The following is a 13,674-nucleotide window of genomic DNA, read 5'->3' on the forward strand; positions in this document are numbered from 1 at the left end:
TATTTTGGAGAGAATAAAATACGCCAAAGGCGGTAGTAAAGCCAATAGTGCTTTATCGTTTTGTCAACTCAAAGAAGCGGCAGACTAAAATATCTCCATCAACTAACTGTGGTATTTTGCTGGACTAACATAGTGCGTTATCTGTCTGTCTAGTGGAGCAGAAAGGTAACGGGTAACAGTGAAAACATAGTCATCAGGACTTGGGACTAAATTTCTAAAAGAGTCATGTACACGAATTCCCCCTAGAGCCTATAGTAACTTCCACATCAACCAAACTTATGTCATGTCTATGTCTAGTCTATTATCAGCTTAGTGTTCACCGACTCCTGTTCGGGATTGTGGTTTTTGCATTCGGGGCAGCTGTAGATTACATGACCATATTTGTTGGAGTCTTGTCCTTCAGATGTACTAAGAAGGACCAGGTGATATTGACCGGTTTGTGGTAAGCATTGACTCTGTGGTCATGGAAGATGCGAGATCCTCAGAAGGATTCTCAGAAAGTCCATTGATATTATGTCAGAGGAATGCTGATATTTTTTCCCTTAAGTTGTCCGGTGGTTTCTTTGGATCTTTATTTCTCTTAGGTAAGGGGGTTTTAAACATCCAGGGCTTCCTGTATATGGTGACTTTGGTGCTACGGTCATCTTGTGGATACATGTGTCCAAGAAAGGGAGTAAGGGAGAAAGTAAACTTATTGCAGTGCGTTGAAAACCATCAATGGCATATTCGTGGACATTAACTTTTTTAATTACCTGTTCCTAGGTTGTACTTGACGCTCCATTATTAATCCAGAATCAGTGTTATAAATTTGCATAATGCACGATCGAAAACAAAACCTCAAACTACAGTGGATTAAATTATCACTAACAAATTACGTACGAATAACCATCGTATTTCTTTGTCTTGAAGTGAGGGACATTCACCTCGGCTACAAGCACCGAGTGCCTATCCGTGGTAGCACCGCAATAGAATTTAACTATACTTTCGAACTTTCGAAAGCATTTGAAATGGGAATAACGACGCGTGATTTGCCCTTTTTTTTTCAAGTTTGCATCTGCGAAATGGAACCACCTTTTCCTTAAACTGTAAGAAATGCTATAGAAGGTTTAAACACTGTTAACGGTGTAGACGACTAATGCCGCCGTCATGCTTTCCTGTCGCTTGCCACTGCGGCAAGCGGCATGGCGTATCCGCCAATGACAAGCCTTGATTGTGTTCGTTTGTCTGCAATGCGCGTGCGCCACGCCGCTCAGCGGCAGGCAGCATGGTAGTATGAAACCAGCTTAAGATATGTACATACTTGGTCCTTCCCTTTGTCCAACTCGAGACGAAAGATTTCTCCATTCGACTGGTCAACACCATCGGTAATATAGGTTCTCGGGTCACTGAAATCTTCCGGGTCATAGAGTTTTGTGCAGCAGCGGATGACATATTTCGTGTCCATGATATAGACTCTAAGCGGGTCAATTGAGGTCACGATCACATAGATACCAAGACTTAACTTACGTCCCTGTGCCAAATATGGATTGGATATATATTCTTGAATTATACTTTTCTTCTTCAGGTCAAGCTCTGAAAAGAATGAACAAATTAACCAAAAATAAAAGCCCTATTGTGTTTTGCTCAGAACTTAATAATATAGTATACAAATATTTACTGCTCATGGGGGATCTGGTGGAATTTATTGGTCCCCGAGGTGAACTGGAGACCGTGAGCCTTATATTTTCTTGAGACCGCCAGGTCGAGGGAAAATAGTGGGCTCACGGTCTCCAGTTCACCGAGGTGACCAATATATTCCACTAGATCCCGAATTAAGAACAGTAAGTATTTGTTTTATATCCTTCATTAATATATTTGCTCATCGATTGGTTAAAATATCAGAAACACAAGGCCTTTGCCATAGACACAGGCATAGGCATAAATGTATAGGCTAGGCCTAGTCAAGGCCAGGCTGGCCTTGCTTTGTTTTGATTGAATGCACGTAGGTGTGCACAAAGCACGCACACAGTTGAGTGGCTAAAGCTTACCGTGAAAATGTTGTTATTCCTCTGCAATACCGCCGGCGTGGAAACGAGTAACCATGTTCTCTGTTATTTCACCGTCAATATTAAGATACTGATCCTGATGTAACTCAGATTATACCACGAAACCGCCGTATTTTTGATGCACGCCTCACTGCTTGTGTGCTTCGCAAGACATCATAACTTGCTACACATTAATACCCCGGGAACCGGTACTGATATCCCGTGTGTGTGGCGAGTTGCACCGACCACTAGGAACTGCGACGCGGCTATGAGGTCATACGCGCTCAGAGGCAATCGGCTTTTTGACTGCTTTGCAAAATAGCAAAACTATTTTTGGTCACATTACTCACATGATACTCGTTTAAGGGTACTACACCCCTGCCCAATTTTGTGCCTATTTTTGCATTTTTCTCAAAAATTATAGCGCATTGGGGACAAGTAAGATATGTATATTATAAGGGAAAGGACTACTGCACTGGATATTTTATTTCAGCACACACAACAGTTAGTGGAGTTACAGTCAAAAATTAAAGAAAACCAATATTTGATCAATAAATCAATAACTACTTGCTTTGAGTTGCTGAATTTTCGGTACAGTACTTGTAGTCTTTGCCCCTATAATATACATATCTTACCTGTCACCAATGTGCTATAACTTTTGAGAAAAATGCAAAAATAGGCACAAAATTGGCCATGGGTGTAGTACCTCCTTAACTAATCAGAATATATTAATGAAGGATATATATAAACTCTCTTTTGCTGATTCTGAAAGCGGGTTCTTTACTTACACTTAGCAGACGACATGAATACATTACCTTTCAGTTTTTTTTACTTGATTTCCTCTGTGGTTAATGTTTTTCTGCATCCATAAACGATTTATGTCTTTGTTTTGCTTAAGCTGCAAGAAATAAGTGGACAAGTTGTTTTGATACATACATGAGCAATTTCAATAATACATACAACCGTGAATCCCTTACCATATCGTTGAATATATTCTTCAGGTTTGTTCAGTAAATAGACATTTTGGGTTTTAGTTTGACAAAACCAAGTAAATATTTGTTACTCACTACAATATTTCGTCCTACTTAAGAGGTTCGGGAAGCAATGAAGACAAGGAGACGGGGCACCAAGACCCTAAACAGAGAGGATGGCACATACCTATTAAGTCACGTCTACGATCCACTTCTGAAGTCTGCAAAAGAGACTAAGCAACTCCGGAAACCACTCTTGTTTCCCGGGAAAGGGGATCAGATGACCATATCAGTCCTACCTGACGAAGTCCTCCGATGAGTAGGACGAAATATTGTAGTAAGTACCAAATATTCACTTGGTTTTGTCAAACTAAAATCCAAAATATCCCCTTACTATATCGGCTGAAACCCCAGAACTGTCCGCCAGGTTACCTCTCGGATATGGCCGTTTATCTTTATAAAAGCAGAATTACTCGGCTGACTTTTGAGCACGGAATATTAAAAGTTGTAATTTATCGTGTTTTAAAGTTTGTATTAAAAGAAACAGGCCACTGATTCATTCATTCAATCACTTACTCTAGAATATGTCTGGAGAAACATAAAAACACAAACCTTTTCCAAAAAGTGTGGCGTATTCCACGGGATCAGAAAGGATTTTGGGACATATTTTAGTCTCCCTTGAGTTGTCAACAGTGCCTTGTGGGTAATTGTATGCATGCCGGGAACCTGACTAACCTGTAAAAGGGTGATAAAACTGCGAATGAATAAATTAACGTATATTTTGCCTTTGTATCTTGGCGATGCGAATTACGTGTCTAATTAAGAACTTCACGGTGTTTCGACACAAGCACTATCCAACTTTGCCTCCTTTTCTTAGGTGTATAAACAACAAAATAATGGTCAGAATGTGTATCTTAATACTGTATTCTCTTTGAAATGCTTGCCGAAATATGGTGAAATTAACACCTTGCGTCCTTGAGATAGGACAATAAGCATAAATGGGCCCCAAATCAAGATTGATTGAAATGCGTGCCCGTCCCCCAACTCAACACAAAAGTTGACAACCATGAGAGTTACCAAATTGCGCAGAAAAGGGGTTATTTTTTTACCAGTAGCAAGGACCGCGAAATTTGCAAAATAGGGGGTATTTAATTTGTACTGTCCGTGAAATTTGACAGTAAAATCAGCAAAATATGGGTATTTAATTTGCACTGTCCGCGACATTTGGATAAAAATTCTCCCTTGAGAAAATACGAATTTTATGTCAATATTTAGTGTCATTGATAAGGGGTGTTTGAAATCCTAATCATTGAAAACATGGAAAAGGGAAGTTTGAAATTCTGGTCATTAAAAAATACAAAAAGGGGTTGTTTTTGGCCAAATTGTGTCCTCGATTTTGCATGAAAAAGGGGTGTAAATTTGATGAAAATCCATTGCAAAGAGGGCCTTTGAAAGATTTGTTAACTCTCATGGTTGTCAACTTTTGTGTTGAGTTGGGGGGGGCGTGAATGCATCGCAGTTTGTACTCTTGGTGTTGTCCTGGGGTGTTGTCAATGTACTTTTCTTATGTTGCTCTAAATCTGCATCTGAAAGACGTCTTTAATATTACCTGCTTTATAGCTATTGGTGATGAATAACAAGACCGTCTTAAGGCCGATCGATTGCTGGAATTCCGGCCGAAGACGACGCAAGGAGTATCAAACCTGGAAGTGACACTCAAATTAGCATGTATCCTGTCGTTATTAAAATGACCCTTTATCACTGTTTATAGTATAGCAGCCAGATTTTCTCTATATAAGGCTCTAGATAAGGTGCAGGTTTACACATTGTAGAAAAAAGCCACTACCATATATAAAAAAAAAAAAGAAATTGCCTGACTGCAAAATGACCAAATCAGGATAAAAGTTTATATACAGTTGGTCTATCTCACCTTTTGATTTTGCTGTACTTCGTTCGTTAGGTTTCCATATGCAAAGGGAGTCTCGTGTGCCCATAAAACGTCCCACTGAGTACCATCCTCAGATACTTGGTTCACAAAGCCCAACATCTTTAACACGTTTCTGATGTGAGTTAATGAAAATCCATGCTTCAGTGGACTCTGAAATGAGGAGGTGTGGAATTATAGTGTTCCTCTGCGGCTGAAGAGAGGATTTTCACTTGGGAATATCAACAGGCAGAAAGCATGGAAAGCAGTTCAACTGGACTTGCGTTTACCATTTAACCTTCAAATGGGCTCTTAATTACACTACAAGTCTAACTTCAAATTTATCGATGATAGATCAGCGATGACAATTTTGGCAAAGCTTTAAATGTGGATGAAAGTTATTTTGATGAGTCAACTGTATATTTTTTTTTGTCATAGCAGAGCAAAGGTTGCCTATTTTGAATAGCCTAAATTTTTAACCACAGGAGGCTGCATGATCCAATGCGATCCTCCGTACGTCATATAAATCGACGGCTTCCGAACATCCATTGTTTTACACCGTGTCATGCTTTTAATATCAATGAAGGAGGACGGGTTAGTGTAGTGGTCTTCTCACTCGCTTCACACCATTACGGCCCGGGTTCAACTCCCCGCGTTGCCACATGTGAAATTCGTCGCCGATCCATGTCCGTCCTCGCAGGTTTTTGTCCGGGTTCCCTTTAATTTCTCGTGCTTCTAAAATCGTACCTCTTCCCATATCCCTGTCCCATCATATTCGGTTGGCATCCCTTTACTTTAGTAGTCTCTAAGTACATTTTCGGAAGAATGTTAACAATAAAAAGTGATTTCATACGAAAGGATTCGAACTAGTGCACCTGAACCTACTGTAATCAAGACTTTTCGGTCAACCCATTCTGTTAAAGGGCATATATATTGCTCCGCCAACATCATATCATTGGAAAACTAATAATGCATTCAACATGTTGCAATACACCTAGTGACAAACTTTAATGGGCTATGACATCACCCAATTTACATCTCGGTGTGATTTAATAGTGACATAGCTAACATATTGTAAAATGTTGCCAATCAATACTCATGAGAGTGTATATTCAACGTCCAGTTTTAAAAATTTGGTGACTTGTGTTTAGCAGGTGTGAAATACATCTGACTGGGCGTATCAATTACGTAACGCATAAAGGCATTGACGTCATCGAATGGCTGCCTATTAAATGCTTTCTCTTCATTTCTTCCCATTTCTCTCTTCCTCCAATTTCCTCTCATTCTCCATATCCCATCCTCCTCCTTCCTCCCTCATCCAATCCCAAGACTTCTCCCAAGGAAAGCTGTCCCCCCTCTTGGGTACGCCACTGTTTCTATGCCAATCTATGCCATTCTTGAAATAAAATTAGATGGAGATTTGTGGAAAAAACATTAATAGGCCTTTGCTTCAACGTGTTACATATACGTTACCATTATACAGTACTATAGACACGTGGTCATATCAAACGCCTGAAACTAAATAATTTGCATGGCAAAATGACCCGTCTCCTCCTCAGCCAATGTAGTTCATTCCAAGTTTGATAACGGGCGCTTTTTTCATACTCGCTCACCGCTTCCTAAAGTTTGTATATCTCATTAAATTTAGTCCGACGGTGTTATGTCATTCATGCTTTCACTGAAGATGAATAACAGTTTGTCCGATAAAACTTTGATATCTGCAATTGGGAGCTATCCAACTTTAATTCTTGATGTTGTGCAAATATGTTATATTTATATTTTAACTTTCCAAAGAACATTTTGAGCCAAGAATGACAATGATCAAGGGCTTACAGCTTTACGTGTGATTTTTGATACCATGTAACATTTATGTTGAAGTTTTAAAAGATTTGCGTTACAATTTCTTGGAAATATTCCAAAAACATTGACCATTTGAACCCGAGATTCCGCTTTTGCGGCATCACAGAGCGTTGTATATGCCCAAAATGCCGTTTTTGTGGCATTGCGATGACGTCATATACAGCCCTGGACATTTGTACCCTTCAAGCCAATCAGATTGCTTGTTTTATCGGAGTTAGGCATTGCTATGTTTACCACTATCGTAGTCAAAGTTTTGAGCAAATTGATTCTGATGTCTATTTCTCGACTTACGTCCAAATTAATTCGCCCGGTAATTTTTTCTGGGACACCCGGTAGACCTCATTTTTTTTCACCAAGCTCGTCGTTTATAGGTCTATCAAATTTTAATAAAAAAATACCCACCACTTGCAACAGAAACCATTTAATCACCATTCATTTCTAAACATGTTAAAAGTCCCCAAAAATCCAAGCAGTAGACAGAACCTAATTTACATAAATCCAAAATGTCCGCTTATGCAGGGAAGAAACTTGGTCATTTGAAATTTCATCCCCTGCATAAGCGGCCAATTTGGATTTATGCAAATTAGGCACTGTTCCGCTACTTGGACTTTTGGGGACTTTTGATATTTTCTTTAATATACTTTTCTGACATTAATGGCAATTAAATGGTTTCTGTTGCAATCAGTGGTGGGTTAAGTCCTGATTTTCCTTAATTTTATTGGCCTAGGCTAGTCAAATAAAAAAAAATTACCTACCACTAATTGCAACAGCATCCAGTTCGCATGCGTCCATCTCCGTAAAGCTCATAAAAACATATCAAAAGTCCCCAAAAATCCAAGTAGTGGAACGGTACCTAAATTGCATAAATCCAAAATGGCCGCTTATGTAGGGGTGAAATTTCAAAATTGGTTAAAACCAGACCAGTGTATAGCTCTCGTCACGAGGATTCAAAAAAGTATAGTTTGACCTATCTCCAATGTACATTTCTTGAGTTGTAAGGGGAAAAGTGTCAAAATTTGGACTCCACAGGACGACAAAAAATGATAAATTCTAATTTTGATTAAAAAAATGGCCTTTTAGGGCCGGTTTCTCGAACCATGGCTAGTGGTCAGGCTTCCTAAGCCAGCAGGCTAGTCCAGGTGGTGTGCGCAGTGCATTCTCTAAATTCAGTAAATTTCCATCGTCAACCGTGTAATTGAATGGGATTATTTTGACATTTTAAAGCGCATGAAATATCACAAACAAATAGGCCTATGTTGATAAATAATATAAATGCAAGCTAAAACCATTGGGGTTCGGTAATGAACCCCACAAAACTAACTGAGTATATGGAAAATGGAATACCTTTAGAATACCCTACCACATCGACGGCGCCGCGAAGCTGCACCTTTTTGTGTAAAACTACACCGACGTCGGCGCGAATTACTGATTAATGGGATAGATTTAAATTAAGTTATAGGTATATGAGTCAGGTTTTTAATAAAGTATGTCGGCGTTTGATACTTTGCAGTTGTTATAAATAAACACAGGACCGTGACCACTGAAAAACAGGACCCTGACCACTGAAACCACTAAACAGTCCCGACTAATTAGGTGAAAAAATAAGCATCATAAGACATTTCTTTTACAAGTTCAACAAAACATTGTGAATGAAACAGAACTTGTAATTATCTTCCATCTTTATTCAGATTTGTATTGAACGCAAGAACGCGGTCAATGTAAAGTAAAGCTTGTGAGTGGTAGGGGCGTTTTATGAACGACGTATAATCATGATAATTTTTATCATTTATACTTAGCAAGGTCTTTTAAAAAGATGAAATTTGGTACAAAAATCATGGAAATCGGTAGTAGGGTTGTTGAGAAATTGTCGTTTAAAGTTCACACGGCGAAGTCGCTGTAGCCCTGCAACAACGATAACATTCCTCAAAGGCATCGCATTAATGGGTGAATATTTAGAAAGTTTGTTTGTTTGTTTATTATTAAATTCATTAATTATCAAACGGCGATGTCGCTGTAGCCCTGCAACAACGATAACCTTCCTCATGGGCATAACATTAATGACTGAATATTGATAAAAGTTAATTGCTTAAGAACGTTAATTAATTGATTAATTATCAAACGGCGAAGTCGCTGTAGCCCTGCAACAACAGTAACCTTCGTCATGGGCATCAGACAATTTACATAATAATTAATGACTGAGTATTGTTAAAAGTTAATGTTTTTATTTAATGTTTTCAAGTTAATTAATAATTATTAATCTCTTCTTTAAATAAGATAATTAATGAATGGAAACCGATCATTATGCAGATTTATGACTCCTGGCTGATTATGGACATCAAAGCAATAATTATGAATATTAATTAAATTCATTATAGTGGCATTATTAATTAAATTACTACAATGTTGTTTTTGAATCTCTCTCGTTCGTTTATTTAATTTGCTGAATTTATTGCACTGAGTTAATCCATACATTATTCAATGTAATCCTATCATCGAGTTTCGCGCCGTCGGTGTAGCAGGGCTAAAACTAGGGTAGCTTCGGCGACGGCCAAATGTGACCCCTCGGCACAACTGAGCCCGGATGTCGCCAGTGCCACTATTGAGATATGCTCCATCGAACTTAACAATAAACAATAGGAAACAAAGGATTTATTGACTGTTTTATTGATTTTTCACTACTTAAATGTCAAGTACTATAGACATGATATACATCATTTTAAAGCTAATTGCAAGCAGAATATTTTGGTTTAATATCTCAAAAATGATGATTGGCGACTTCAGGGCTCAGTTGTGCCGAGGGGTCACAAATGTGGTAGGGTATACTAAAGCTTAGCCTGGAAGGAGTATGCCATAACATTGAACGGCGAAGCGGTTTTGCCGGCTTCATCATGCCACTCGCCGCCTGTGCTAGCCCTACCAATGTGGAGTCCATTTCATTGATTTATCTTTCTCGGCCCATATTGTTCCGCTTGCAAAAGCATTTAATAAAAAGAAGACTTATTTTGTACTGTTACCTATGTAACAAAACATCCAAAACAATGCAACTTTTCTTTTATCATTTCAATTTATTTTTGCCAAAGGAACAATTTGAGACCAGTTCAAATTGGGCCATATTTCAATAATGCAAACTCTCCTAGGCCAAATATTTGACCATTGACCTTTTGCCTATAACTCACGAACTATATGTCGGATACTGGTCAAACTATACTTTTGAATCCTTATGATGATAGCAATACATTGGTATGGTTGTTATCAAGATTTGACTAACCTTGAAATTTCATCCCTGCATAAGCAGCCATTTTGGATTTATGCAAATTAGGCACTGTTCCACTATTAGGATATAAAACTACTGACCAGAGAGTAGATATAGGGCTACTGGCATTTGACAGGTGTTTACACATTACACATCCCCCTCACACACACACCCCCCACACTGAGTGCCACACATCATACAGTGTTTCAAGTTACTCACATCTTTCCGTCGATAGAAATGAACTACTGGCCGACTATTGACGATTCCATATAGGTCACTAATATTTTCTCGTTTACTACACATAGGTGCACACTGATTTCCGTCCTGTTTGTCTAGATATGTCAGGCATAATAAGAAAGTTACAGATAGAACCTGTACCAGTATCATCAATCGCAACATCCAAACCATTATAATATCCTAAAAATGACTGACATGAAAATAAGCCTGCTTAGAAACGATCTTTATCCGTGCTGCATTTGCTCTCGAGGATTTGCCACTACTGATAGCAGGCAAAAAAATGTATTATTATGTTATGCATACAACTTTTCCGCACGACATATCTTTGTCATATATGAATACAATTTTTCACTCGTGATTTTTCAAGCCTGAATGCACGCAGGTCCATTGTCATGATGACATTAATTGCCATGAACTTCTACGGAACCGGGGTCAAAATGAAAAAAAGCTTGGATTACTGTTTAATGCATATTCGTCTTGTGATATAAAGGATTAAAACAATATATAGTCAACTTTTGGTGAAGGAGATATGACAAACAGTGTCAAAGGATCACTCATTCTGATTGGCGATTCAATCCCTTACACTGAACACATAGGGTAGATGTATCATATAGAAGTCCCAAGTATTTAAATGAGGTTTAATAAAAGAAACCACATGAATTCGCTGTCGTAGTGCACGTTAGTAACCATTGGTTACTGCTCCAAGCCTGGGCTCATACACCTGTTCCGAATTTTGATATGCCATAGGCTTTGTGTTGTGATCTTTTCGATCAGTGGTTCGTAACAAAGAAAGCGTGTATGGCAAGCTAAGCGGCTCAGAACGTGGGACTAGCTACGCGCAGCTTCTTTCTCGTTACGTGCAGCTTATTAACCAATCAGATTCGCGGTTTTAAACACGTGGAGCTGATGTAAACATCCTCTCTCACAAATATTATGTTGTTAATTTTGTAAATGAAAATATCTGTAGTATATCAGCAAAAAATGGTATAGGTGCTATTAAAGTAATATCTGAACAGAATAATGATTGTTCTATATTTAGGGGGCTATCATTTTCTTCGGAAGGGGTTCCCAAATATAGGGGGTCATACTTTTTGGAAAGAAAAATAAGGGGAGGGGGGTCATAAATTGATAATGACAAAATGTAGGGAGTCACAAGATGACTACAGATAGTGTGTTTATTGTATTCAAAAAGACTGATTTCAATACAATTTTAGCCTGTCTAGGGGGTAAGGTGTATCGGTGGTGGGAGTCGGGGGTCATAACATTTTGATGCCGAAATAGCGAGGGCCGCAATTTATTGACGCCGACTTTTTGTAAATTTAGGAACCACCCCCCCCGTTCCGAAAAAATGATGACCCATTTTACTCTCTCCATATTTACACAGTGGCATGTGATATCGCTTTCCCTGCAATATCTTTACACAGCGCTTTACATCAGTAGTAGTTGTTGTTTGACCTTCATATCCCCTGCACCGCTAATACAGCCCGAGTATAAAGTTACTTGCTATTAAACACGGTGTAAACTTGGAAACACTAAATAAATATGCTTTGTGTCATTTTAGCCAGGCATTTATAGCAACATGTTCTCTTGACACGTGCTGTGATTTGGCCTCCTTTACCCGTTCGTTATCTATGCTAATTCCGTAAATTAATTACAAGATAATAATTGTGAAAGAGGATACCTATAACTATACTACGCGCAGCTAACGACCCAACCACGTGATTAAATGTGACTATTTTGATTGGTCAAACAGCTGCTCGTAACGAGAAAGAAGCTACGCGTAGCTGTTCCACGCTTTTGGCCCCCTTGGCTTGCCATAAGCGTGATCCAGTTGGCCTAGCAACGGTCATATTGTAACGTGCACTACGACAGCGAATAGAGTGCCCTCTCAAGGATGCCTACTCAAGGATAACCTCATTTGAATATTAGGGACTTCTATCCATAGAGGTTATGCGTGAAATTATTGATTGGCTCCAAACAAAGGATTTGAACCGGTGCCCTTCACCGTAATCATGACGCAGTGCAGTGCATTCAATCAAACGTTGTCGCAGTCTATTTGATCGTAGTGCATTTGCAAGGATTATTAAATCAGGATGTGACACTTCGTAATTTGCATGTGTCCAATTCATATGTTAATAGCATATTGTTATTAAAATGATGGTCTGACCTGGCTAGAGGGCGTTAATATAATAGACGTTTGATCAAGGGACAGAGTAGTTGCCGTTTGTATCGGCTACCGAACGAAACATAATTATTATGCACATTCCGACCAGACTAGCTTTGCCAGGCAGAGTAGGCCATGACGCGTAGGCCTATGTGCCGATTGCCGAACGTACATTTTTAAGTATTTGCATAACTCTTTTGCATGAAACTGTAATTGTCATCTAAAACAGACAAACAAAAACAATATTATTTGAAGTTTTAATTTCTTTTAAATTACCCTATTTTACTACGGTAAATTAAGATGGCGGTAAATTACCATGTAAATTAAGCGGTACTTTACCGACTCACAACACTGACATGAATACAAGTTTTAGTATTATTTAATAACATTATTTCCTCTATCGTTTGATGTACAATGGTACAGGTTGGGGGGGGGATAGTTTTGTACTTAATATGAGGGTGGGGTCATAACAGTTTTAGGTCCATTAACTTGTGAGACCGGGGGTCAACAAAGTTTTGGGTTCAAGAAGAGGGGATAGGGGGGTTAAAAAATTTGTAACACGAAAAAATATATTGTCCCCCACCAAAGTATTTCTGAACACTCCCTAAATAGTTGATTTTCAGCAAATGTTATTTTTCAGTGAGTTTTGCTTTTATTCTGTGTTAAATTATGGCAAACGGAAACAATCAAAATATGATGTAGCAAGGAAACAAATACTATAATCGCTCCTGGGTGTCACCCATGCATACTTTTTGCATACCGGTAGGGGCCTATTGCCAATCACAAAGTTTGAAATTGTAATTGTTTAATGTAGGCTACTCCCTAACAGAATACGTTTATAGGCACGCTGGCGAAGTGACGTATTTAAATCGGATTAACTACCATAACAATAGATGAATACAATTTTGACTATATCGCCCGCACTCACGTTCATGCAGTAGGACCTACCGATGCATTGAACCATAGATGTCAAAGAAATGCTAATCACTCATGCACCTGTAAGATTAGTCTCTTTGAAAAGAACGGTATTGTATTCAATCTATTATATGATTGGAGACAGGTGTACAGACGGCTTGACGTGAGCCTATGATTTTTTTTCTGGGGTCTTGTAGGTGTACGCTGGTTATCATCGATGTTGAAGTGCCTATAATAGTTCAATGTAAGAAAATGAGCCAATAGACGTGATGAATAAAGATCGGATTTTTGGATTATTAGTGGCGGTATACAATTAAATGTCAAAA

General features: G+C 38.6%; 2 protein-coding genes across 2 annotated transcripts in view; both read right to left on the reverse strand.

The window, feature by feature from the left end:
• Positions 1–13,674, reverse strand: part of LOC140165025 (probable tubulin polyglutamylase ttll-15) — a 76,246-nt gene that overhangs the window by 13,978 nt on the left and 48,594 nt on the right. The gene's annotated exons all lie outside the window — the stretch shown is intronic.
• Positions 1,436–10,607, reverse strand: LOC140165030 (probable tubulin polyglutamylase ttll-15). Its single transcript, XM_072188444.1, has 5 exons — positions 10,252–10,607; positions 4,926–5,093; positions 3,608–3,730; positions 2,840–2,922; positions 1,436–1,572 (listed from the first exon to the last, which is right to left on the reverse strand). Exons 1-5 carry the CDS (start codon positions 10,438–10,440, stop codon positions 1,566–1,568), a joined length of 570 nt encoding a protein of 189 aa, XP_072044545.1. The 5' UTR covers positions 10,441–10,607; the 3' UTR covers positions 1,436–1,565.

This window comes from Amphiura filiformis, chromosome 11 (genome assembly GCF_039555335.1).
Source record: "Amphiura filiformis chromosome 11, Afil_fr2py, whole genome shotgun sequence".
NCBI lineage: Eukaryota > Metazoa > Echinodermata > Ophiuroidea > Amphilepidida > Amphiuridae > Amphiura > Amphiura filiformis.